Source organism: Sceloporus occidentalis, unplaced genomic scaffold, assembly GCF_023333645.1.
Source record: "Sceloporus occidentalis isolate IW3139 unplaced genomic scaffold, rSceOcc1.0.p SCAF_9, whole genome shotgun sequence".
NCBI classification, from domain to species: domain Eukaryota; kingdom Metazoa; phylum Chordata; class Lepidosauria; order Squamata; family Phrynosomatidae; genus Sceloporus; species Sceloporus occidentalis.
The window spans coordinates 28,199,707-28,227,549 of NW_028316989.1; the positions used below are offsets into that span (position 1 = coordinate 28,199,707).

Genomic DNA, 27,843 nt, shown 5'->3' on the forward strand with positions numbered 1-27,843 from the left:
TGCCCTTCGTGAAGCAGCGGCGCTGTTTTCAAAGGGGGAGGCCTAAGATGGCGGCGGGCAAACTTTTGAGCTGGTGAGTGGGTCTTTGGGGGTCTCTGCCACTTCAGGGTTTGGTTGGGAAGCGGAGCAGGAGGGAAGTGGCCCTGGATCCCGTGTGGAGCTGTAGGGCCCTCTTTTGAGCGAGGGCGAGGGCGCCCCTGAGCATGTGCAGAGTGCTCCCTTCGCCCCAGCGCTGGGAAAGCCACAAGGGGATAGAGGTCAAACCAGTTCTAATGGGGCAATGATGGATGAAAGAGGGCAGTGGTTGGCAAAGGGTACTAAAAGGGGCAATACTTGATGAAGATGGCTAATATATTTAGTAAGTAGTGTGTGTATAGTTTGTGTGTGTGTGTGTATGTGTGTGTGTGTGTGTATATATATATATATAGATAGATAGATAGATAGTAGGGCATATATATATATGTGTGTGTGTGTGTCTGTATAGTAGGGGATATATATATATATATATATATACACACACACACACTCTAAATATTAGTAATCTTTATCAATTATTGCCCCTTCTCTTGTCAGGAATACACTTAATAGTAAATGTAGTAAATATTTAGTGTGTGTGTGTGTGTATATATATATATATAGATATAGATATAGATATAGATATAGATATAGTATGGGATACACACACACACTAAATATTAGTACACTTGATCAGTTGTTGCCCGGCCTGAACAAATATAGGAACTGACCAGACAGACCGAAATGAAGCTGCTTTGAGTCGCTTTGGAGGTATGCTGTTTAAATGTTTAATTTTTCCTTAAAGCTTGTTGTTGTTTTTCCTGCTATTTACTTGCCATCTTTCATCCTGCCATATTCCTATTTATCTTTATTTTCTGCTTTTGATAGTTTTAACTTCTTACTTTAAATGACCTCGCTCTGTCTTTAATAAATCAACAATAAAACAAAGCTAAGGGTGAAGGAGAGAAACTGGAAAATAATCAAGCTTAAGAGTTAAACTAGGATTAAAAAGTTGAAAGCATAGGAAAACAGGCATATGGAGATCCTGTTATGGAAGCCTCCCTTTTCCCCTTTGTTTTCCATGAACTGCAGGCTCTAATTCTGTATTTGCACCTAAACAAGAATATTTTGGGTTTCGGTGAACATCATTTCCCCAAAGACTACAACCTTAAAATATTTTCTGTAGGACTAAAACAGTTATATTTTTAGCCCTCTTGGTATCATGGATTAAAATAAACCCAGAGAAGTTGTGAATATGCTTAGCCGGACCTCATTTTGATGTAACCATTGCTTGATAGAGATTTACAGTGAAAGTGCCTATTTTTGGCGTTGGTTAGATACCTTTCTCTTTCCAAAGCGGCCCCATACTTACCAGTCTCAATTTACGGTCCTTATTTATACATTTGGTATCTTGTAACTGCCTTCTTAAATCCCCAAACAGGGATATTCCACCCAGGAACGGTCACGACGTGTATTTCTCGCGGAGCATGTATGAGAAATATTCGCTGGCTCCCTCCCTTGCTGAACTACTGGAGCTCTCCAAAAGGTATGAGCATACACTGTCTTTCCAACTTGGTTGGAGGGTAACTTCATCCGGATTTCATATGTATTTGACAAAAGGTTCTGCATCTTCCCTTGCGAGTTAGTCTCACCCGGTTCTTTGGGGCTTGCTCCCAAATAAGCACACTTGAGGTTTGCAACCTTAAGAAGAATCATGTTCATGCTTAAATGTGTTCTACTTGTCTTAAATGGGACTTACACCTTGGTAAATATATTTAGGATTGAACATTTAGACTGGCTCCTGACCATGTTTGTGGGATGAAAATACAGTCGCCCCTCCTTTCTTGTGGACTTGAGTATTCAAGACTGCAAGGTGTGCCCCCATGGGCACACGCCCCATTCAAGTCTATGGGGCTTGGATATTGACGAGTCTCCGTTTTCGTGGAGCGGTCCGGAACAGATCCCCCACAAAAACGGATGGCCAACTGTATGTGTAGAGGGAGAGCTGCTTATGGACTTTTAAGAGTTACTTAGGTGGGTTACATACCGCCATTTGGGACGTCCCCAGGACTCTGTCCATAACAAATGGCGGCGGCTGTTCCACACGGCCGCCGCCATCTTGACGTAGCAGACACTGTGCATCCGCACGTCGCGCGGTGCTTATGACGTCGCGAGGGCGCCATTGGCCCCTCACAACGTCATAAGTGCGCCACAGGAAGAAGCTCCATTTTGGAGCTTCTTTTTTGCTCCGCGAGGGAGTCGCACGGTTTGGCTGCTGCGGCTCCCTCATGGAGCAAACAGCAGTGCCGGCAGACTGCTGCAAAGCGGCAGTCTGTAAAGCACCTTAGTAACTTCCCAGAAGGGATGGAGCTCAGTGGAACAGGATCTATCAGACATCCCAGGTTTAGTCTCCCTCATCTCTAGGTAAGGTTAGACAAGAATCCCACTTGAATCCCACCTGGGAATGAGGGAGACTAAACCTGGGATGTCTGGCAGGATGTATCACCTCTCTCCTCCACCCAGCATTTAGTATGAATACAAATAGTTATGCCTGCTGTAATTTTGTAAGTTCTTCGGCATTGATTTCCTTTGCTTTGTCCTTTACATCTTTCATTATATGCACATAAGTTTTACCCTCAACTTATCCACGGGTCATATCAAAATCCATAATTTTGGCCCTAAAACCTGCCCTTGACTTAGATATGAGGTCAACTTATAGTCGAGTATATACGGTATAATCCTGTTAAGGTATAATCCATGGATAGGAGTGTCTTATATGTGCATTTGTCTCTCTTGAATGGGGCACAAGGGGCTTTGTCCTTTGTGCCCTATTCAAATTGGTTCCTTCCCCTGATGTCAAGGCCTGGGAATGGCTCCTACTCCTCTTTCTTTCCATTGGGGACAGGAGACAATAGAAAGGTGGTTCAGATGATGAAGATGTGGCTGGTCTGGGTTGTTGTGAAGGGAAGTCAAAAACCTGGGTCCCTTCCCTTTGAGAGGCTGCGATCTGAGGGAGGGATGGGGAATGTGTCGACAAAAGGATCGGTTCAAATAAAGAGCAGGCAGGTGATCCAGGTGAAAGGAGGCTGTCGGGGAGAATTGGGCTTGCATCCCGCTGACGGCTTTGACAGCCTGCATGCTGGGAAATGAGCCCCGATGGGCCGCCTTCCCCTGTCTCTGTCAAACGCAGCTAATTTGAGTTGCTCCGGTGGCTTGACACTCCTGCATCAGGCGCATCTGAGTCAGCATCTTGTTGGTGTAGCGGCTTAATTAAATTTGCCAGTTTGAGCCGCAAGGATGGACAGGTTCCCTCATTCCGAGAGACAGCTGTGTGGTATTATTAAGCGCTGGAGACATGATACTGTGGAGACGTTTCCCCTGTGCAAGTCGAGGTGGCTTCCTTTTTCTTTCCTTTTCCTCCCCTCGCTAAATTGGCTTAAGTGCTCGGCTTAGTTGATCCAAAATGCTAAGCATGCTTATGCTAAATAATTAAGAGCTGAGCAAAGCCATCACCTGTTGGGAAACCAGTTTGCAAATGGTTGCACCCATCAAAGGCCTTCTAACAAGAGAAACTGGCTAGGACCCAGAAAGCCATGAAATACATTGTGTCAGCCCAAGGGGATTGGAAGTATGTCTATCTCAAATAACATCTCCCAGTCCTTCATGGTTTCCTTCTGATAAATCTAGGAGTAAAGTGCTCAGATAAAGAGAGCCAAGCGTCCCATTGGGCTCATTCACACTCCTGCCATCGTTTCCTCACTTGATCCCAGAGGATCTTATTTCTGAGTATGTCTGCATACAGTTGTACTGTTCAATATTTCTTAAACCAGGAGTGAGCAAGTGCATGGGAGGTGCGGCTGATTTTTGCCACTCCTGGGTTGCTTGCTCCATTGCAATTTTGAGTGAGCTGGAAGTCATTTGAGAAATAGTCTGCATGAAAAACACTGCTCAGCTTTTTGCAGAAAACAGCAATTTTTATGCAAAAATCCTGTATGTGCAGAGAACATTATTTGTCCTCCAAAAAACAACACCTCTGTATAAAAGAGAAGATTTCTGTGAAGGCAGTGCTGTTTTCTGCACACAGAAAGGTCTGAAACTACAAATAGTTCTCAAAAACTGCAGCAAGGCCTTGTACAAGCGGATTGTTGACTTTATGGAAAACAAGCCTTATATAATAATAATAATAATAATAATAATAATAATAGGATTTATTTATATGCCGCCCGATCACTGGGAATTATATGTCAGACTGCGTCAGCACTGCAGAAATAATAGAGTTTGACACCACTTTAACTGCCATGGCTTAATGCTAAGGGACTCTGGAATTTGTATTTTGTTGTGGCACTAGAGCTCTCCGACAGGGAAGGCTAAATATCTGACAAAACTACAAATCCAAGAATTCTGTAGCATTGAGCCCTGATACTGAGTCAAAACATTATTTTGTTGTAGTTTGTATATTACTTACATTATATGCTGTCATTGATTAACTGTGATGTGTTTAGCATTCTGATAAATATGCAAAAGTATGTGACAAGAGACTGTGCTCTAAAGAAACCTGTGTGTTGTTTGTTCATCTCTGTTTCAGACCCACAGACAGCAATGCAGACCTGTCAAATGCTGGACAAAAGAATAGGATTTCCAGTAGAAAAACTGCAGTAAAACCAGCCAGAGAGCCAGCTAAACCTTCAGCGGAGATGCCACCTTTTCAAGATCCTCGGGTCCCCTACCCTTATTTTTCTAGCTTCACAGAGAAAGAGCAAAGGAGATACTTGTTTCTCTTGTCAACATACGCAAATGCCCATCCCTACATGATAGATCCCTCCGCACAAAAGGATTATTCACAATATCTGGTAAGCCTTCTTCGTTTGTGTAACAGTAACACAGTTTGCCAAAAAGATGGTACCTGCTGTGGATGGTGAAAGTGTGCCTCCAGTTCCCATTTTTTTCACCCCTATTTGTCCCCCCCTCCAACCCCCAATTTTTTTCCCCAACCACCTTTTGGGCATTTCAGTTCTTTGGCCCATAAGCAGCTCAAAATGAAACTGAAGTGCCCAAAAACATAAGTTTAAATTTTCTAACCCTCTCCAAATTGCATTATTTCAGCTGAAAATCAGCCAAAAGTGGCTTCTGGAAATGGCATGCTGGCATTTCCATGCGCACTAGGAGATCCTGATGTACCCATGGGGCAGTTTTGGGGCAGAAACTGGTTGCCATGTAATTGTAAGCCACACATTCTCCCTGGCCTTACAAGCCCAGAAGTTCTGGGAATGTGGGTCCCAAAAAGAAACGTTTTCAAGCTGATAAACACAGCATTTTGTTCCAGCCCCAGTTGTTTTTATTCTGCTTACAACCTTGGTCCGCTAGAGTCAATCCGTACCTTTGTGTGTAGTGTCCTTTCCTACTAAAGATCGCTAGTGTCTATTTCGGCACATTCAGGAAACAGGTAATGGTTAATATTGTAATCATTTTCAAAGAAGTAGCTATGTTACTCTCTTACAGCATAAAAAGTAGGAAGAGGGAAAGGGACAGGAAAAAAGGTGCTGCTACATTTTAATTTCATAAAGGGAATTCAAAACACATTATTGGTGTGCGTTTTTGTCTGTTTTTAGCAAATGAAAGAACTTGTCAGCAAAGAAGTTGCAGAGTTCTTGAAGTTTGCCCAAAATGCTGCCAGAAGCTGCAATAAAGATTATGAGAACATCTCTGAGGAGGCATTGCTTTATGCCAAGGTAACAAATAGTAAAGGGTTGTGCTTTGACCTTTTCTAGTTCAATGAAATAATAATAACTACTACTACTGCTGCTATTGCTATATATTTGTATTCAGGACTCAAGATGACATACAGTATTAAAAAGAAAAATGCAACTAAAGCATACAAAAAGTGAACATTAAAGTGGAATTAAACTGTTCACAGTACAGATTGACTTTTATCCATCTATTTGCAGTAAATTCAGCTTTTCAGAACCAGTTGTTATCTATAAGAGTTTGAGTTTTTCTTAGACATTGTTGAAGATGATAACTGCCTTGTTTTTCTTTTCCTAGAAATTTTTAACCTCCCGTATTGGTTACGTGAAGAAATATCCGGAGTTTTATACACTATGTGAAATAACCGGCATCATGGGAGGAAAGTTTAGCACTGAACTAACATTAAGATTTGAAAAAAACCTTCTTGCTTTGGTAAGTATCCACTAGAAGTTGTCATGTTACCAGCAGTGTTCAAGGAATAAGAATTCAAAGATATTTTTCTGCCTGATGTTTGATGTAGGATTGCATCCATCAGGACATTCTCCTGCACAAACCCAATGGCTTTAATTTGTTACAGTGCTGTCTAGATTGTCTTACCATATATACTCGATTATAAGTCGACCTCATGTACAAGTTGAGGGCAAGTTTTGGAGCCAAAACTGTGGATTTTGCTATGACCTATGGATAAGTCAAGGGTAAAACTTAGCAGCATATAGCAAAGGATCTGAAGAATGAAGCAAAGCAAAACAATGTCAAAAACTTACAAAAACCCACCAGACATAACAATTTGTGCTTACTCTTAAGGCTGGATAGATGAGAGAGTAGAGGGGTCTGTGCTTCCAGGACAGATTATACTCTTGCTTTTCACCAGGGGATGGTTCCTTCTTTCAAATAAGAGTTCAGATACATTACGTACATTGACCCCTGGATAAGTCGACTCAGTTTTTTTGGGTCAATTTTTTTGACCTAAATTTCTAGAATTATACACGAGTATATACAGTAAGTCTCCCTAAATATTCACACATTCCTTTCCACCATAGCTATCTTCACTGTCTATCAATTTGATCAGGGCCCAATTTAAACTTTCCCCACTAACTGCTTTAACAACAAAAAAGGTTCAAATTTGATTTAAATCATAACCATCCAATTTTACTTTTGAAAAATCTCCACTTTCAATTTTATTTGCTTTTCAAAGAAATGTTACATAGCATCTCTGCAGGGAAAGAAAGAACACCTGCTTACTTTCTTTGCTCATTTGGCAGCTGAGTTAAAAGTGTTACTTCTCTGTATATTTTTATTTTTTTCCTTGAAGGGAAAAATGAACCTCATAAAGCGATTCTTCCCAAAACTCCCTTCTTCAATTCAGTTGCCTGTTCGCCGCTCTAAAACCAATCTGGAAATCGCAACTCCTGAGCAGAGGGCTGCCAGATTGCACAGCGTAAGTAAATGTTTCACTAAGGATAACAGTCAACAAGAACTATAGCCATATGCTCCTCTCCACTTATTTCACTGCTGTGACACCAAAGTTGTTGCTGGCATTAAAGAACTGATGCCATCACAGAAACCACAAATACCTGGACAATTTCAACAGGAAAGAGGAAACCATCTGAACTCTAATAGCAGTATTGTAGCCTTCTCAGTGCTGCCTGTGCATATTATGAGCCCATTTTATTAAACGGGTGCCCAACATACAGTTAAAGATTACTTGGTGTACAGAAGCTTAAGGAGACATAATTTCAAGGCTTAGTTGTTATGTTAGCTAGTTTAACTCATCCAAATCCCAACTGACTCTTGGGGTCTTATCTACTATACTGTAGAAATAATGAAGCTTACAAGGTCTTATCTTTCTCTACCAAAGAGAAGACCAAGTTTACAAAAGCTAATCCTGCCACTTCTTTTGCTCAGTTTAGTCTCAAAGGTGCTATAAAGTCCCTTTGCATACGTAGCTTAGTTTCTCTAATAAACAAAACAGCCTGAATCCTGTTTTGTCTCAGTGCTAGGAAATCCTGGGAACTGTCGTTTTGTGAGACATTGAGCCTTCTCTGTCAGTGAGCTTTAGTGACACAATAAACTACAGTTCCCAGGATTCCCTAGCACTGAGCCCAGGGCAGTTAAAGCAATCTCAAACTGGATTATTTCTGCAGTGTGTTTTGGACCTAACTTAACTTAATTTAACTTAACTAATTAACCTAAGTTAAGTATACTTAACTAAGTGTGCATCTGCACTGTAGAAATAATGCAGCTTGTCCCCACTTTAACTGGCATGGCTCCATCCTACAGAATTCTGGGATCTGTAGCTTTGTGAGGCACCAGGAATCCTTGGCAGAGAAGGCTTAAGACGTTATAAAACTGCAGATCCTAGTTAACAGTCTGACTGTAGCATTTTTCAAAGGCGGCCCTGTATAGCGCACATCCCAGTAATCCAAATGGGATGTAACCAAGGTGTGTGTTAACTATGAGTAACATTGACTGCCAAACCCTCATCCTGGCAAAACACTGATTTAGCAATTAGTGTTAGAATAAGGTTAGAATAAAGAGAAGGGCCTGCTTTGACCCTGAACATGCTGAGAAAAATTTCCAAGCTTTTTTTAGTAAATACTATTAGCTGTTCACATTGTTTAGTAAATACAAACGTCCACTTCACCCCTTCAAATAAAATGTCACTGCAATAATATTTCCCCTCTCTGGACCAGTTTTTGCAGTGTATACTCAGAAACAATATTTGCTTGTTATTAATTACTTGGAAAGATATATTCATTCTAATTTATCTTGGTTTTTCTCCTAATCCCAATATTTATTTATTTTTAAAAAAGGATGTTAGTACAGATGCAAATGCTGAAAAACTGGCGGTGAAATACTGTCCTCAGGTGGTCCTGACCAGCGAATCGTTGTATACTTTGTTGAACAATCACGGTCTCGACTACAAGCAACAGTGGGAACTCCCTGTTTCTGTGAAAACACTTTCTGGTACAGGTAAAGTCTGTTCCCACCAACACCACTGATTTCCTATGGAATTTCTCTTTAAATACTATTTTAATCATGCATGAACTTAGAATAAACGACACCAACAATGTATGCTTCTCTGTGCCTCCGACTGCTGCAGTGTCTAAGGATGGCGTCTCTCCTCTGAATGCCTGCCTGAAGTCAATAATGGGCTGGATGAGGGAAAACAAACTCAATCTGAATCCAGAGAAAACAGAAGTACTAGTGATAGGTTCCCCAGGCCCGGGGAAGGAAATTTATCCACCTGTCCTGAATGGGGTCACACTTCCCCTGAAGGACGAAGTTCACAGCTTAGGAGTACTTCTGGACTCATCCCTGCAGTTGACATCTCAAGTAGATGTGACGGTCAGAAGTGCTTGCTATCAGCTTCGGTTGATACGCCAGCTGCGACCCTACCTGGGCCAAAGGGACCTTGAAACTGTGGTACATGCTCTGGTAACCTCTCGCTTAGATTTCTGTAATGCGCTCTACATGAGGCAACCCTTGTACCAAACTTGGAAGCTTCACTTAGTACAAAATATGGCAGCCAGATTGGTCACTGGTGCTTCCAGGTTTGACCATATAACACCTATCTTGAAAGATCTCCACTGGCTGCCCATTCACTTCCGAGCGCAATACAAGGTGTTGGTTATCACCTATAAAGCCCTACATGGCTTGGGCCCAAGTTACTTGAGGGACCGCATCTCCCCATATAATCCGCCCTGCACACTTAGAACATCCGGGAAGAATCTGTTGGAGATTCCATCTTCCAAATATGTCTGCACATCCCAGACGGCCTTTTCAGTGGCGGCCCTGCGGATTTGGAACAGTCTCCCCAAGGAGCTCCGTCTCATGACCCCCCTAGAAACATTTAAAAAGAGGCTTAAAACCTTTCTTTTTTGCCAAGCCTTCCTCCCCCTCCGAGGAATGAAGTTGAGCGCTCTTGATGCCATTGATTCTCTGCCTTACCCTATGAATGATTGTGTTTGTATAATTGTATTACTTGTTTTTAATCTATTTTTATGAGATGTTTGTAATAGTTTTATAGTCTGTAAACCGTTTCGATCTAGAGAAAAACGGTATACAAATAAAATTTATGATGATGATGATGATGATGATGAACTGGGGAACTGATGCTCATTATTGTAATTCCCTTCCATACATGATACTTCTCAGGTTTTCATACTTTATTGTGCAACTCAGTAGAGATGTGTAGGACTGTGCTGTTTGTGTCTTCAAATGATTGTGAAAAGGAGCCAGAATAGTGATTTCTGGGTGCTATGAAAATGCATTAATAAATGAGGCAATAAATAGCCTGAGAAAGGAAAATAAGGAAATAGTGATGCTTGCATGTATTCAGCACTTAGTATGCATCCTCCTTTTTTTCTTAGGTTGCTGCCACACTGCAGAATGAATGCAGTTTGGCATCGCTTTAACTGCCATGGCTCCCTGGTATGAAATCCTGGGGTTTGTAGTTAGTTGTGGCACCAAAGCTCTGACAGAAAAGGTGAAATATCTAAAATTACAAATTCTAGAATTCCATAGCATTGAGCCATGGCACTTAAAGCTGTGTCAAAATTGTATTCATTCAACACGGAGAAAGGTAAGGTACTGCACTTAGGGCGGAAAAATGAAATGCACAGATATAGGATTATGGGGGACACCTGGCTGAATGAGAGTCTTCTACGTGTGAAAGGGATCTGGGAGTCCAAGTAGACCATAAGTTGAACATGAGTCAACAGTGCAATGTGGCAGCTAACAAGGCCAATGTGATTCTAGGCTGCATCAATAGAAGTATAGTGTCTAGATCAAGGGAAGTCATAGTGCCACTCTATTCTGCTTTGGTCAGGCCCCACCTCAAATATTGTGTCCAATTCTGGGCAAAACAATTCAAAAAGGACATTGAGAAAATGGAGTGTGTTCAAAGGAGGGCGACTAAAATGGTGAAGGGCCTGGAAACCATGAAGATCTATGAGGAAAGACTCAGGGATCTGGGGATGTTTAGCCTGGAGAAGAAAAGGCTAAGAGGTGATATGATAGCCTTGTTTAAATATTTGAAGGGTGTCATATTGAGGAGGGAGCAAGCTTGTTTTCTGCTGCTCCAGAGAACAGGACCCAGAACAATGGATGCAAGCTGCAGGAAAAGAGATTGCAGTTGAACATTAGGAGGAACTTCCTGAGAGTAAGGGCTGTTCGACAGTGGAACACACTCCCTCGGAGTGTAGTGGAGTCTACTTCCTTGGAGGTCTTTAAGCAGAGGCTGGATGGCCATTTGTCGGGGATGCTTTGATTGAGAGTTCCTGCATGGCAGAAGAGGGTTGGACTGGATGGCCCTTGCGGTCTCTTCCAACTCTGATTCTATGATTTCTGCGGTATAGATTGCAGTTTTGCAGTGGTAGACGTGTCTGGAGCTATAAAGCACAATGTTGATTTCTCATTTAATTTTTCTGCTGCATTTTTTGAATGTATTAATGTATTTGCATTGAAATGTTCTCCCTGGTTGATGAAAACTAGCTGATTGTATATAAATGTTTGCAAACAAGGAACTGAGTATCTTAATTTGGCTGGGTGCTTCTCTTACTCCTTTCAATCAATGAGCCTTTCTAGATTTTTTTAAAGGAAAAAGGAAATGAAGTTATTGATAATGTCACAATGAATTTGAAAAGTATTTTCAGTTTATTATTGAGAAAAGGTTGCTTTAGGAAGCAGAGAAATACGCTGTAATTTTTTGTGGCTTCATTGTAATTAATAGGAGGCCATGAGGTTAATTTGCAAGCCCATGCCTTAAAAAATACATCCCCATCTACCGACAAGTAAAAAAGCACTTTTCTCTTTACAGATCTCAAGCCAGTCAAAGTTGTCTATGTCGACCCCCCTCTCCCAAAGAAAGAGGTGACAGTCCGAGAAAAGAACCAGATTTTTTATGAATTTCTGGCTGATTTTCATATGACCAAACAATCTACTGTTTTTGCACATGCTGCCATTTTGGACAAGCCATCAGAGATGCCGGTGAGTTTGTAATTTTAGTGCTCACCTCGTTTTAACTGGATATTGGACAAACTTGACTCTTCTTCAAATCACATACATTGCTGCCACACTGGGCAAAGTGTGGCCCATAGGCCACATGGGGCTCCCACAGGGTTGTCTTCTATGTCTCCTAGAGTACCCCAGGAATCAAAAAAGGGGGGGAAATGCCCCAAAATTCACACTCAGGAGTTGGTCTGTCAGCCTGTCTGTCCAGTCTGTCTGTCCCCCCCCCCCCCCCAATATATACATTTGCCCCAATATGCTCTCTAGCGGGTGTTGGAGCATTACTACCATGGTTTGGGGAAGCCTGAGTCAATTTGAACACAGGAGAGGCCTTTCTTGAAACAAGAAGTGACTTCCACTCTCTTCTTGTGGTTACAAAGGCCTCTTCTGGGCCCAAAATGTCCCAGGAAGCCCCACCAAACATGGTGAAAATGTCCCTTAGAGAGCATTAAGATTATGTGGGGCAAAAAGTATTTTTTTATTGTATGGTATGGGGGGAGCCCTCCAACATCTCCTGGGGGACAGTGTGTGTCCCTAGCTTTCCACAGTTGCCTACCCCTGCTTTGTTGTTGTTTTGCTGTTGTTGTGTACCATCAAGTCATTTCCGACTTAAGGTGACCTTCTGAAAATGTTTTCTTGGCAAAGTTTCCTCAATCTGTCATCCCTAGCACTGGTATAAACTCTTTGCCATAAACCAAGATATCATACAGTACTACAGTTGGCCTTTCTTATACATGGATTCAAGCATCCATGGTTTGAAAATGTTCCAAAAAGTATAAATTTCAAATTATCAAACCTTGATTTTCCATTTTTATAAGGGACACCATTTTGCTATGTCATTGTTTTTAATGGGACTTGAGCATCCACAGATTTGGTCATACACGGGGGATCTTGGAGCCAAACACCAGCGTATAACAAGGGGCCACTGTAAGTCTTATCTTGGTCTTATCATCACACAGATTCTCATTTGGGATGTAACTGAAACCATGCTTTAACAAACCTCAAGACATTTTCCTATCTGGCATGTGAGGGGAGAGAACAGTGGACAAATACATATGGTTCGATTACAGAGTACCATGGCTTACCTGATCTGAGAGAATTTGTTATATATCAACTGGGGCACTGAAACATTCTGATGCATATGTGTGGAACATGAGTATATTAATAAAATTAGTTATCTTTGTGTGCTGGCCAAATGGCCGTAATAAAGTTGTTATTATTATTATTATTATTATTATTATTATAGTTATCTTTGAAGTTCCTGGCATTAAAACTTCTTTTTTCTTCTTTTCTCCTTTTAGTCCAGAACAGAACTGGAAACATGTCGAGGCAGAGAGGTGCAGGTAGCTGACTCCGCGGATCTTGACTTTGATATCGATGTCACAGAACTAGAAACCTTTGCCTCGACATCTAAGTTTCTAAATACTTTTAAACCAGAGGGCACCCGTGGGAAACCTACCAATATACCTAAAATCTTATCAGAGCACCTAAAAATGGAAAAAGAGGCAGCATGGGATATGAACAGAGAAGGAAGCACCAAAGCCATGGAGCAGAGGGCAAGATCTCACAGCAGCGGGAATTTTAATAACACTCTGCCATTACATGGGGATGTCTTGGGTTCGGATTGCAATGAAAATTCATCCGTTAAAAGGGTCAAGTTGATGGAAACCAAACCAGATGACGAAAGAGATAAGGACAATAATACCTTTTCCAGTTCTCTGGGTATAAAAAATAACTTAAAGGAAGGAGTTGATGTAGTCAAAGATGACAGTTCAGCTGTTCTGTCCTGCTGCAGTGATACTGATGAGGAATCCTTGATCATTGACACAGAATGTAAAAACAGCAGTCGGGTTGAATCAGGGGTGATCGTGTCTGATCAAGGCCCCAAATCAGACATAGCTCCCTGCTCTAGAGGAGCCCTGCCAGGAAAACTGGATGATTCTTCAGAGGATCGAGAAAAGAATAATCCTCAAAATGAGCCAGGAATTCAAGGAAGAAGAGAACCACAACAAGAAACGAATGCTCCCCGCAAGCCGTGCCGACGACTGTCTAAAAAATTTGATCCAGTAGGCCAGATTTTGAAAATGCAGACCAAACTCCTCAAGCCACCTTCTTTGGACCGTCAGGGGCAACCAGAAGCAAACGTTGAAAGAACTTTGAATCCTTCACCAAGCCAGGAAAATCCAGTATTAAAAGTCTCGGCGTCTTCCACTCCGGCACCTGAACAAAGTACCGCTGCAGATCCTAGCAGTTCATCCAAAGATAACTGGGCAACATACTTCCAGGGATCTCAGAAAGGTGGGTCTCTCAATGATTGTCTTCACAGAAACTTGGTGTCCTCCTGGAAAAGATCTGAGGGAATGTATCCTCAAATACAAGCCTGTGTGGTCTTTATAATCTTCAAGAGAGGCTCCTCTCTTAGTCCTTCCATCCTTACAGACACCTCTGGTGGGGACACAATAAGGCCTTCTCAGTGGTTCAACAGCTCCCTATTCAGGAAGGTTAGACAGGCTTCTTCCTCATCCTCCTGCCATCACCTGTGAAAAGACCTTAAGATTTCAAAAGGCCTTTGGGAACTGAGGATTTTTTGTTGTTTTCATAATGTGCTATTCCATCCTTTCTATGAAAGTATTTTGAAATAGGTTTAAAAAAGACATCCCCTCCTTTTAGGCTGCTCGTTTTTGGATGTTCTGCTGTTCCAACAAATCTAAGTTATAGCCACGAACCACACTGTTGACCCTGTCTGCTCTTTTGACCATTGTCGCTGCCTTTTTTTCACTGTCAGTTGACTCAGCTCACTGGTGTTTTTCTTTTTATCTCAGTCTACTGTGGAGACCAAGGTTCAAATCTCTTCTCGGCCATGTAAACCCACTGGGTGACTTTAGGCAAGTGACACTCTCTCAGCCTCAGGGGAAGGCAATGGCAAACCTCCTATGAACAAATCTTGCCAAGAAAACTCCATGATAGGTTTGCCTTAGGATCGCCATAAGTTTGGAAACGAAGTCACACAAAAACTACTGAGCGTGATGTTGTTTTTTCCCTGTTAGTTGACTTAGTGCTATCTAGTGTTCAGTCTTGCAATTGCAAAATTTAAAAAGTTTTGCATTTGAATGGGTTCCACTGTTTGACAGGTCTCTGGTCTCTAACACATTAGATAAGTGGGAGTTTCCTATAAATTAGAAATACTAGTTATTTATGTATAGTGTGCTGTCCACATTCTCTGGGGTTCAGAGCTCAGGACCCCGTGAAAGTGGGGAAAATGCAAATAATAAAAATACTATTTTTTTACCTGAGACAACCCCACTCTAGGAATATCTAGGTCCTTCAGTGCAACTGGGTGGTCAGTATTCACTATAAGCTGGAACCATAGAATTGTGCTTGAGAACCTAAAAATGCCCAGAGAAGTGCTCTCTGTAGGAATCTGTTGGTCTTCCAGCATGACCTCTGGCTGATGTTGACCATAGAGTCATATCGGAGGGACTAGAAGAACATATAAATCAAATTTGCAGAGGGCATTTTAGAGGGGAAATGCTTTTATAAAAAAATGATTTTTCCTCCTAGGTGGGCCTCTAAACATGGTGGAAATATTCCCCACACACCCTAGAAGGCATATTGGAGCAAAGAACAGACATTTTGTACCCCTGGGCACCTGGAGGACCACAAAAACTGCCCTGGGACATATGGCCCATGGGATTGACTTTGCTTACTCCTGGCATAAAGTTATGCTCCGTCTCCTTGATACAGAATGTCAATCAGTCTGGAATTCCACTGAGGAGGAAATATACTTTGGATTAAGTGCAGTCTAGTGGACACAAGGAGTAACTAATTTTTTGCTTTCTCTTTTGGAAAGGGGTGCTTTGGAACGTGCCGGAAGATGGTTCCGATTATGACCCACCTGACCAGGGCAATCTTGTCTACAAATTGTTCAGCCTGGATGATCTGCTGTTGCTGGTTCGTTCCAGTGTACAAAAGGTTGAGCTTCGGCCACGCAGTAAGAAAGCTCAAGTCAAGAGGGTAAGTTTTCATATTCAGTGGAGTTTGTGTTATTTTTGTTGTTGTTGTTTTCCTTTTTCCAGGCACATGTTTGTTAACTTGGTTTTCTCTTGAAGCCACTTCACACACCATCTCCAGTGGGGCTTGAATATAAGTGAAACTCCACTTTTGTGAGGGGTCTGGGATGCATCCCTTGCAAAAAAAAAGAGGGGCCAATGTAGTAGCTTTTTAAAATGTCTTGTTGAGTGCTGAATTTGAAAAACACAATAAAAATGTCTCACCAAACACAGATCTTTCACAAATGCAATGTTTTTATCAACTGAGTTATTACTCAACTCTGATTAAGAGTGGACACTGATGTTCGATTCCTTTTAGCGCTTTTGAATGGATTTTTCTGTTTCATATCCATGAATTAACTTGTTTTGAAAGTCTAGTAGAAAACGGTAACACCTTTCTTACAAAACCCATTTCCTACAAAAGGTCAACATTAAAATAGAATCAAACTATTCATGATATTGAAACAACTGGAAATGTACTTTTAAAAAGCAGTTTAAAACTGTGCAATGCCTCTTAAAATCTCTTCCCTTAAAAACTAACCATTTTAATGCATTTGTTGGCATTTCTCTCCCAAGATAATAAGGGGCTGTCATTTCTCCTCCATTGTCTCTTGGGATCCATGACCAACAACACAGGGTTTGTCTCAGTAATTACATACTAACGTGACTGTGTCCCTCCTTAATGCTATTTAATCTATTCATTCTGTTGTCAAAACAAGTTGTCATACGATCTCCAGTGATGTACTGGATGACAGCTAATAAACGGAAGCTTAATTCAGATAAAACAGAAGGATTTATCTGCCTGAAAATGAGATGTTCAACTAGTTCTGGGCAAGGTTATATTCCACCCCAAGGGATCATTTTTGCTGCTCACTGGAGCTGTTAGACTGAGCTTTCACTCTCTATTAGGTGGAAGTAGATTTCGAACCTGCAGGACCCATTTTGTTCTGATACCCGTGTTTAAATATTTGAAGGGGTGTCTTATTGAGGATGGAGCAAGCTTGCTTCTCTTGTTCCGGAGACTAGGACATGGAGCAGTGGATTCAAACTACAGGAAAAGAGATTCCCCTTGAACATTAGGAAGAACTTCCTGATAATAATATTCCAACAGTGGAATATGCTGTTGCCTCGGAGGGTGTTGGGGTCTCCTTCTTTGGAGGTTTTTAAACAGAGGCTGGAAGGCTATCTGTCAAGAGTGCTTTGATGTTGTCCTCCTGAATGGAAGAATGAGTTTTGACAGCATGGTCTTTGGTGTCTCTTCTATGATTCTACAATTCAGTTTTGCTAGATTCACCCTCAACTCCCCCTTGTGTATGTGTCCCATAAAGGAGGGAACAATTGGTTTCTGGCACAGTTGTCCACCTATTCTAGAGGGTTTTCACCATGCAGTATGCCAGGAGCCACTTATGTGCAAAACCCTGGTCTCTGCATTAACAATACATACATCCACATATGCACCCTGCCCTGTTCTCATTCCACTTCAAGCAACCTTGTTGTTCTTTGAAAGAAACCTAAATTGTGCTGAACCACAGGATTTGACACACAAAATGTGTTACATCCACGCTCGCCACTCTGTCTGCTATGCTTCGAAAGCCCAAATAAGTTGGCTGAGGATGAAAGATCTTAATTTTTTCCTGATTGTGTTGTGTAACTTGAAAATGTGCCTATGCCAGTAATGGGGGCCAAGGAGAAGTCAAGTCTCTTAAAGTTAATTCCTACTGCTACTTTTGTTGCAAAATGGTTTCTTCGAATTGATCGCAAGCCCTGTTGGATTCAGCCTTGGGTCCCATATGAGATTTTCTCCAACCTGGGATTGTGGCCGCGAATAAGACTTGTTCTTGTTTCTTACTAAAAAATGCACATTGAAAGTGCTTCAGCAAACTGAAAACCTTTTTGTTTGGCTGTTGGCTCTATAGCACTTTCCAGTTTATGTCCTGCCAAAGCTAGAATATCAAGCCTTCTATGGGGCAGAAGCATTAACCGAAGGCGAGGTGTGTCGGCTCTGGATGGAGGGTTTGTTGCATTCCAACAGTTCATTTGCAATTGGTGAGTTCTGTTTTAAATAGAACTTGCATTGTGTCACATTAATTTTTCTCCTTTTCTTTGCATGAGTAGCTTGAGGATTTTGTCTCCATATTTCTTCTCTGCAAACTTTTTTTTAATGCAACCAATTGTAATAATAGCCAGTGTCTTCCTTAGATTCAAAGCAACTTGAAATGGTTGCATAACAAAACACAAAACACTGCACCCCAGTGCTATTAAACAGTTTCCTTGTAGTGTTTGAAAATTGTAGCTGAAGATTCTCATATGAAATTCCTTTATATGGAAATTACAGCCAAAATAATGAAGTTCACAGACCTCTGGTTGACTTTTTTTAATGGATGTGAACATTCAAAACAGCATAAGTCTATTAGCTAGGATCAGAGCTTAGATTGGAGTACAACTCTCACAATCTCTGGACTCTGTTTTGTAAAGAAGTTCTCCTCTGGAGGGATTGGAATTTAAAAGCATTCCAAACCAAAAAAGCAGCCCATAAATACTACAGCCCTTAAGATGTGTAACCAGTCAAATGATACCTGGCTGTCAAGAAACAGGCATTTTCTTGGCGTTGTGACAGCATTAAGTTGAATAAAGTGTTTGTCTAAAGTTTACCCAGCTTCAGAGCACATTTTTGGCATAGCACATTGCAGCATGGTTTGAGAGGTGAACCTCAAACAAAGCACAATAGAGCTCCGCAGCTTGGATTAGTTTGCAGGCCAGCGATAGGCAGAACCTTCAGATAAGTTACTGTTTAAATACTCTCTCCATCCCTGTGTACACAGTCAAGTGAATTAAAGCAGTCAATAGCAAGGCTCTGGGGCAAAAAAAAAAGACAAGCATTCAGTGTGGAAAACTTGTTTTAAAAAGGAATCAATTACCATCAGCCTCACTGCTGCTGGTAACTGACTGTTGCTAGAAAATAGCCCTAGATTCAGGAGGCAACCATATTAGCTATTCAGGTTTTCAGTCATAACTTCATCTTGTTTAAAGGTTCATAGAATGCTAAGGTCAGGAATGTCCATATGGTAATATTTCAGATTGTGAAGGCTGGACAGTGAAGGAAATTTTGCCTAGTTTTTTGTGAGAGGGTGGTGACTGGAGGTCGGGGAAGATGCTAAAAGATGCTGCCATGTTTTGGCAGCACTTGGAGTCAATGTCGGTATATTTATCAGGGAGAATTGGGGGCCTCATAAAAGAAAATGGGGCTACTTATGGTCCATGGGCTAGAAGACTGCTTTAAGGACTGAAAGAGAGCCATCATGTTAATGTGACACAAGTCCTTCTATTAAAATACATAAATCAAATCAATTTATATAGCATTATTTTATCTACATAGCGGCATTGCTTATGCATCAGAAATGCTTCATGTTTCTCACATGCTTCCTCACTTTTATTGTGCATTTACTGTATATTTACTGTGGCGATTTTCCCTCCCTTTAGGTCATATTGATGCCCTGACCTCAAACCTTTTCCTGCTCGAACAGCTGTCAGCTGAACGTTTGAAAAGAAGATTTGGCACATTTAAGTGAGTGGTAACCTTCCTGTAATGGAAGAATGGGGCAAGGCCTCTGTAGGGCAGGGATGAGAACCATACAGCCCTCTTGATATTGTTGAACCTCAGCTGCTATCATTCCTCACCCTTGGCTGTGATGGCAAGGGATGCTGAGTTCTGCAGTCCAAAAACATCTAGCGCCCCATCCGTTTCCCACTTATGCTGTGGCAGTTGAAGAAAGAACCCAGTTTTCCCTTGATGCTTAAACATCCTAATCTCATTAAGGTACTGTGGATGGGTGTGTTTTTATTTCAGAATGAGATCGGGTATGAGGTTTGAGAATCCATCTCTGGGTAATACATGAGGAAAGGTCAGAATGCAGGAATTCAGAAACGACTTAGGTTTTGGGTATTCCTATCTTGAGAAGCAAGGGTTGTGAGTTAAGTGCTTCCCCCAACTTATGTGTTGTTTCTGAATGTTAAATCTTCATGTGCAGGCCAGCAAATTCACTGAATATCCTCCAGCATATCTTGAAGAAAGTGGCGGGGTATGTAACTTCTGTTGTTTCTATTTCTTTAAGACACACATTCTAAAGTAATAAATGGCTCTGTGCTAAGATGGCGTGGGAACCCTGGGCCCTGTATATGTAGAATTAGAGGACAGTGTCCTGAGAGAGGAGGGAGAGTGTGACACCCCAAAACTATCAAACTTCCAAACCTATTTTTTAAAAACATTGTGATTTTCACCCGAAAACTGTGTAGGAAGCACGCCCAAGTGCATGAAAGTGTGAAAAACCTATTTGCTGTGGGAATCTGGTCTTGGGGACTCTGATACCTTGTTCCATTCATAATGCCTTCTGTGCTTTCAGTCTGCAGGAGGGCTCTTACCTTTTGGCTCATGCAGCAGGAGACTCATCCGTCTCGATCTACAGAAGCTCTCAAGAGAACGCCACTGGAGTGACGTACAACCTGCACGCTGCTCACTCTAATCTACCTGGTGCCCCATCAGTCCTTTCGGTTCCCTGGGTCCCGCTAGATCCCAACATTCCTTTATCCTATCACTTTGCTCAAGGGTGGGTCCCATGCACTTTCCCACCAAAGCAGTTGGATGCAGCAAGGAATGAGAAGGTGAGTCCGGTATCAAGCACATCAGAGACCAGGGCTCAAATTCAGCCCTGGAAACCCACTGGACCACCTTGGGCATGTCACATTCTCTCAACCTCAGAGGAATTACTTATTTAGAGTATTTATACCCTACTCTTCAGTCACAAAGGCTCTCAAGTGTGTAAGTCAATTTGAAACCTCTGAATAAATTTGGCCAAAAAAACTGAGCCAGTGCGGAAGGTATAGTGGTTTGAGTGTTTGACTAGGACTCTGAAAACCAGGGTTCGAATCCCCGAATGGCCATGGAAGTCCACTGAGTGATCTTGGGCAGGTCACACTCAGCCTCAGAAGAAGGTCATAGCAAACCCCCCTCTGCAGAAATTTTGCCAAGCAACCCCAATGATGAAGTTATATTGGATTGTTTTGTGGCATGCCCATGGTAAATCTATGGATGATACAAGGCTCTGTTTGGAGGGTTGGTGGTGAGAACTTCATCTTGTTCCTCTTTAAAAGCAAGAGCTTTGTACCTTCCAATCTAGAGCCCCAGTGTTACAAAAACACCATGTTGATTTCCCAGATATAAACGTATAATTGTACGTGGGTAGCTTCTTTCTCCTCCTCCTTTTTGTTTCTCTGTAATCAAAGCAGCTCAGTTGGATGTATATATTCTCAGTCTCTTCCAGCTGTAACTCAAAGCAGTAGAAAAAGTCTAACCGCATTGTGGAAAATAAAAAAGTCAGCGTGTACACTGAGTCCAGCGCCTGCCATGACTCTCCCGCTATGATTCCCCACCAGAGCTTGGAAAAGTTGATCTTCTGGATTACAACTCCCCAAATCCCCCAGCTAGCATAGCCACTGGACATACTAATTGTAGTATTTGGGAAGTTTCTCTCTCGCACGCTGTGGCCATCATCCAGTTAGTGATGTTGTTCTTGTTGTGTGCCATCAAGTCGTTTCATACTTAAGGCAACCCTATTGCAGGGTTTTTTGGCAAGATTTCTTCTGAGGAAGTTTACCTTTGCCTGCCTCTGAGACTGAAAGAGTGGGATTTGCTAATTCATTGGGTTTCCATGGCTGAGCAAGGATTTGAACCCTAGTCTCCAGAATCCTAGTACTATAGCAATCCACTACACAATGCTGGCTCACCTGTTTAGTGACATATGCAAGCATAATCAATTGGTGCTACTTGATATAGTGTCTAGACAAGTTACTTCTAAAACTAAAACTACAAATCCCAGCATTCCACAAGATGGCGCTACAGCGCTTAAAGTGGTTTCAAACTGCATTACTTCTGCAGTGTGATATACCCCCATTAACCAAAAGAAGGGCTTGTTTTATTTGTTTGCATCGTATCTTTATATCCGCACACAACCCAAGGCAGTTTACAAACAGAATACGGTTAAGAAGAAACAGTAAGCCAAGAACCAGTGTAAGAAACAGTAAGCCAAGCCCTGAACTGAAAATACATGAAAGCAATGTAATATAATGTAAAAACTGCATAAAGCAGAAGAAAAACCATGAAGAAGGAAGCACAGCACCAGCCATTACTTGTAACTCATTCCTTCCACATTTTGTGGGTGAGTAATAACGAAAGCTTGAGTGTCCTGTTGTTCATACATATTGTATGTATATTGTTATAATTTTCTTGGGCATTAACTGTTTGGGGAGGCAAGAGGCAGGGAGGGAGATATTTTGGTTCAATATTATCCAAAATTAAGTAAAACTTAGCATGTTGTGTTATGTTCCTTCAAGTTAACTCTGATTTACGGTGACCCTAGCCTTTATTTGATAAGGTACATTCAGAGTGGGTTTGCCATGCCCTTCCTTTGAGGCTGGGAGAGCATGACTTGTCCGAGATCATTCAATGCATTTCCGCGGCTGAATAGGGATTCGAACCTTGCTCTCCCAGAAACCTAGTCCAACACTAAAACCACACTGGCACTAAAAAAATTGGGTTTTCTTGGCAATATTTCTTCAGAGGAAGTTTGTCATTGCCTTTCTTTGAGGCTGAGAGAGGGGCGAGGTGCCCAGAGTCACCCAGTTTCCATGACCGAATGGGGATTTGAACCTGGGTCTCCCCAAGTCCTGACCCAGTGGACTGGGTGGTCCTTGTGGTCTCTTCCACTTCTCTGATTCTATAACACACAAAACGCTAGACCACACTGGTTCAAAAAGCTGATGTAAAGTGCCAGTGTATGGTGACCTTTTCCTAGGGTTTTCTTGGCAAGATCTATTTGTATGGAGAAGTGGGATATAAATAAATGACTATTATTATTATTATTATTATTATTACTATTATCATCATTATCATTACCGCTGAGGCTGAGAGAGTGTGAGTGTGAGATGTGAGGAAGAGATTTTAATGTATTACTAGTCTTGATTGCCTTAAAAAGGCAGCCAAGACCTTGCATTTATTTATTTAACAATGGCCCGAACTGCCTCTCCCCTGTTTTAATAACTGCTTTAACGATTGCCCAATAATTCAATTGTATTTTATTGTGGATAAGAGGGTTTAGGATATAACAAAACATGCTGCTGTTGTATTTTAGGGATATTTTTAGTGTAAGCCACTTTGATCATTTGGAGAAGGGCAAAATAAATAAATAAATATTGTTATTGTTGTTATTATTAGGCCATCCAGTGTATTTCCAGGGCTGGGCAAGGCATTGGAACCCTGATCTCTGGGTGTCCAGCATTCAAACCATTGCATCAATTTGTCTCTTCAAGGATCCCAACCTCCTGAGCTTTAATTGAGATATGAAGGCGTTTCCTCTTTCTCTTCTTCATTCTTCCTTCCTTTTTCAGTCTTTCTTTCTGATCTTGCCTATTCTTTTCTTTTCACTCCCAGGCAAGCGGGGACACACCCAGCCGCGGAGAGCATCTCCCCATGGAAACCAACAACAACGTCCCGCCCGCTCACCCTTTTCAGAAAAGACGTGGGGCTGCCCAGAACAAGGCCGCAAGGAGGACTATCTACAGACAGGCCAACTGGGGGCCCAACTGGAAATTCTGGAAAGAACCCAAGGATGAAAAGACTTAGTCATGCGGGAGGAAATGAGACAGATCTCTCCAGGGCAAATGCTGAAAAGGGACAGAACAACCTTTTGATTCGCAAAATGATAAGGATCCTGGGTGGCTGGACAGAGGATCCAGACTCAGAGGGATTGTTGCTGTGCAACCTTTTAAACCTTTTTAGCAGTAAAGATGGGGAGAAATCAGATGAGGATTTGTTTCTGGGCAGCAAGCATAGGGCAGAAGCAGCCTTCCAGAGATATGGCTCTTTCTGAGCAAAAGCGGCAGCAAATGGATGTTGGCACAGGCTTGCTGAACATCAGAGGAGTTTTCTTGCTATCTTACTAAATCTGAAACAGGCATGGTTCCTCCAGCCGTCTATTTGAATCTGAGGGATTTCCAGGTCTGTTGCTGTTTGGCTGGCATGCCACTGGCCACCTTCACCTTCCTTTCCCAGTCACGGTTTCCATATAAGTATACTGGTAGAACTTTATGGCCCACCGTCTTCGGATAGGATCTTGGCCAAAATCCCTTTAAAATCTTCATTGCTGGGTTCTTTTTCTTTTCTTTCTTTCTTTCTTTATTTTTTTTTTTTGTCATGCAATTTGCCCCACTTGAAAACTGCAGAATTGATTCCCTTTGACTTTGCCCCCCACCCCATCTTTTCCATTGTTGTGGTTTGTCTTGTTTCCTGTTCATCTGTTGTGAATAATACAGATTTTGTATAGTGAAATGAAGAAATAATTCTGTCTTTTTCAATCTGGTTGTTTCTGTGTAGTGCCAATGCACTAAACTAGGGATGGGGAGTGTGTAGCCTGTCTTTTGGCAGGGTGTCCTGTGGCCCTTGGGACCCCCATTGACCACCCAAATCTTCAGCCCCCCACCCACCCACCCTTTGCATTCCTCTGAGGCTGAGACAATGTGACTTGTCCAAGTTCACCCAGTGGGTTTCCATAGCAGAGGAGGGATTTGTACCTACGATAGTTTCCCAAAGTCCTAGTCCAAGACTGAAAGCACTACACCAAGCTTTGTATATTTTGCTAGGATTAATTTGCTTATATCTGTTCCTCCGAATAAATAAACTGATGAACGAGAGAGAGGCAGAATGCAGCTGTCTGCAACACCCAGAACAGCCCAATCCTATATGCAGATTTTGTGCAGCCAAAACCACACACTAACACCATTTTCCGTTCACCGGTATCTTTGTTGACTTGCCGTTGCCACAACAGACACCTTCTTTCTCTCTCCTTCCCTTCCCTGCGATCTCGGCTGGTTCCTGAATCGCCAGGGGCAAAGTTTGCTTGGCCTGATTGCTAAATATTAGATTCCGTTCAAAACCATAAATCCCCGTCTGTGGCCCTCCCACTCAAGAAATGCTTTGGCGGTGAGTCATGCGCTGAGTGAGAGGAGAGGGTGGGGAAGGCCAAGCATAGCTTTCTGTCTGCTCAAGGGAGAACCCGTGCCCTGAACAATTGAGGCATTTTCTGAACTTGTCTATAAAGTTTACTTTTTGCTTCTGACTCCGTCATGAATGCATAAACCCTCTATTTAGGGAGTGTTTGGCTGACATGCTACCAAAGGTGACCTGTGCATTCTTGGGTATCTTAACTCCCCACCCTCCTTCCTCTCCCCATTCTTTCAGGACTGGCTGGAATTGAATTTTTGTCAACTGACGTGTGCAGGTCTGGTGCTGTTGTTGTTGTGTGACTTCAAGTTGTTTTCGAGTTATGGCAACCCTAAGGCGAACCTATCCTGGCGTTTTCTTGGCAAGATTTATTTAGAGGAGCTTTGCCACTGAGAGAGTGTGACTTGACCAGGGTCACACAATGGGTTTTGTGGCTGAGCTGGGAACCGAACCTTGACTCCAGAGTCACAACCCAACACTGAAACCACTATAACACAAGGTTGGGTGCTACACATCTGCAAAAAGAACATATGCAGTTGGCTCACCTTATTTACGGCTTTGAGTTTTGTGCATTTGATTATTTACGGTTTTGATTCATATGTTCTCTCTAGGAGTTTCTCTGTCCTCTGGCGCAACTCTGCTAGACGTTGACCATAGAGTTGTGCTGGAGAATGTCAACGTTTCTAGAGAAAATCCTTCCCTAGACATTTGTAGCTCCTCCAGCGTGATTGCACTGGAGGACTTGGAGAGTCCTAGGGGTCGTTCCCACTTGCTTATACACCGGTTTACAAATCGAATCCAAGGTGTATCATTCCCACTCAATCCTGAATTAACTCTAGAACAGTTCTAGATTAACCCGCTATTGTTCCCACTGCGATTCTAATCTGATTCAAATTGTAACATATAACCAGGATCAGAAGCCTATAAACCGGCGCAAAAAAATAGTAGGTTTTACCCCGGTTTATCCCTTGATCCGAGATAGGAATCGCGGTATTTAAATGGGAACGTTTCGGCGTCTGATTCGGGTTCCATAGGATGGGAGGAACAGCGCTCAAGGGGCTGGCCTGGGGTTGTCACCCTCTGGTTTCTTTCTGCATTGCTGGCACCATTTTCTTCCATTCGCATAATAGCCTTTCCTCCGGTGGATTGCAACCTCCCCTCTGCTCCTCATTCATAGACCGATGTGTGTGAGCCATTGAACACCATTTTTAACTATTCTTTCTTTTTCACCTCTGCCTGAGCACCAGATGGGCTTTGGAGGACAGCCCAGAGATCAATGGGGCAGGCAAAGCGAATTTGGGGAACCGAGGCTCTTTCCAGAGGAACTATGGGTTGGGTTTTGCAGGACATCCGCGCTTCATGGCTCCCAAGACAGCCCTGGGAGCAATCTTCCCCAAAGATTCTCTCCCCATGGGGCAGCCAAAGCGAATTTGGGGAACCGAGGCTCTTTCCAGAGGAACTATGGGATGGGTTTTGCAGGACATCCCCGCTTCATGGCTCCCAAGACAGCCCTGGGAGCAATCTTCCCCAAAGATTCTCTCCCCATGGGGCAGCCAAAGCGAATTTGGGGAACCGAGGCTCTTTCCAGAGGAACTATGGGATGGTTGTGTTTGTTGTGTTTGTGAGACATTTATCCTCCTCTGCTAGAGAGTGCTGGTGCCATAATAAACTACCATTTCCAGGATTCCCTAGCACTGAGTTATGGCAGTTAATATGGGGAGACACAGAAGAGGACGAATAAGCGCCTCCAGATTGGCTCTTTTAAAAAAAACCGCGAAATTTATAACGAATTAAAAACGGCCAGGTAGTGTGAACGCAGATACAGGCTACATCAGTGTATGTTACTCCAAATTAATGTGACGTCGTGATGACGTCGCTTTGATTGACAGCCGAAACAAGTGAATGTGAACAGAAAAAGTAAGAAAACCGGTTTAAATATACACCGATTCATCCTTGAATGGGAACGAAACAGGGTCAATTACAGCGATTTAAAATAAAATGTTATGTAAATGGGAATGATACAAATAAAGTGATTTGAAAAGCGGGATAACACTCGCTTTATTTTGAATCGCTTTAAAACAAACCGCTGTATTTAAATTCGTTTTAAATCGCAAGTGGGAACGCCCCCCTAGAGAGGTGTTCTCTTAGGTAAAAATAATAGTGTTGTTTTTTTAAATGTGTTTTTTCCACATTCACAAGGGTCCATCACTCCCAACCCCATCAAAATGTGGAGAGACCCCATAATTCCCTTACTGAAACAGCTTCACTGGCTTCCAGTCAGTTTCTGGACACAATTCGAAGTGCTGTCTTTGACCTTTAAAGCCCAACAAGTTGACCAGACGTCCTAACCGCAAAGAAGGACGAAACACTGCAAAATGTAGGGCATTCAAGTCAAATATAGGAGACTGCAAAAGAAACACTAAAAATCGTCTTGCTTCTTAGTTATACTCAAAGTTGAGGACATTTTGGAATTCCTCCTGGACAGAAGCCTTGGAAAAGGAGGATGTTTGGTCACACTGCCTATAGCTTCAGACTATCTGAAAACCTGTATCTCCCCATCCTGAGTTTTACGATCTTTGGGAAGGGACGGGCTTGTCAGGCAGAGCTGAAAAAGTAACTGTTTGGGGACTACAACTCCCAGAATCCCCAATAGAAGCTAAGATGGGGAAATCTAATCTTAAAAGCAGTTTATAAAATATTCAGGCCTGTGAAAATACATGGCTTGTTTCCTTCTGAAGTCTCACAGCACCATTTTTTTTGACTTTTCTTTTCTCATTTCTCCTCCAAGATGGATGGATGGGAGGCAGCCTTCTGAAGATGACGTCAAGACCGCCTTGAGTCGCCCATCGACTAAAAGCATATCATCTCTCGCCAATCAATACTGCTAATGGGCTTTTCTCAGATGCTATTTAAAACCACCAGCGATGGAGGAGCAACGCCAGGAGGCTGGCTGGAAACCAGCATTGGCCC

At 42.3% G+C, this 27,843-nt stretch overlaps 1 protein-coding gene across 3 annotated transcripts; it reads left to right on the forward strand.

Annotated features, from left to right (window-relative positions):
* On the forward strand, nt 1-27,754 carry ICE2 (interactor of little elongation complex ELL subunit 2). Of its 3 annotated transcripts, none has more exons than XM_089538337.1 (16): nt 1-73; nt 1,457-1,561; nt 4,601-4,865; nt 5,625-5,744; nt 6,058-6,192; nt 7,073-7,198; nt 8,574-8,733; nt 11,582-11,751; nt 13,074-14,070; nt 15,623-15,786; nt 17,738-17,867; nt 19,302-19,386; nt 19,850-19,900; nt 20,222-20,480; nt 23,305-24,852; nt 27,662-27,754. In XM_089538337.1, the coding sequence occupies exons 1-15, from the start codon at nt 48-50 to the stop codon at nt 23,494-23,496; spliced, it is 2,985 nt and encodes a 994-aa protein (XP_089394463.1). In that variant the 5' UTR covers nt 1-47; the 3' UTR covers nt 23,497-24,852; nt 27,662-27,754. The 3 variants fall into 3 exon arrangements, with proteins under 3 accessions (XP_089394463.1, XP_089394464.1, XP_089394465.1); XM_089538338.1 differs by having other exon boundaries at nt 23,305-23,871; XM_089538339.1 differs by lacking the exon at nt 1-73 and adding an exon at nt 685-786.
* Nucleotides 27,755-27,843: the final 89 nt, after the last annotated feature.

Coding starts and splice junctions, on each gene's coding strand:
- ICE2 (XM_089538337.1), top strand. CDS start 48: ATGGCGGCGGGCAAACTTTTGAGCTG. Junction 6,193..7,072: donor AAAAAAACCTTCTTGCTTTG/GTAAGTATCCAC, acceptor TTTTCCTTGAAG/GGAAAAATGAACCTCATAAA. Junction 19,901..20,221: donor ATCTTGAAGAAAGTGGCGGG/GTATGTAACTTC, acceptor CTGTGCTTTCAG/TCTGCAGGAGGGCTCTTACC.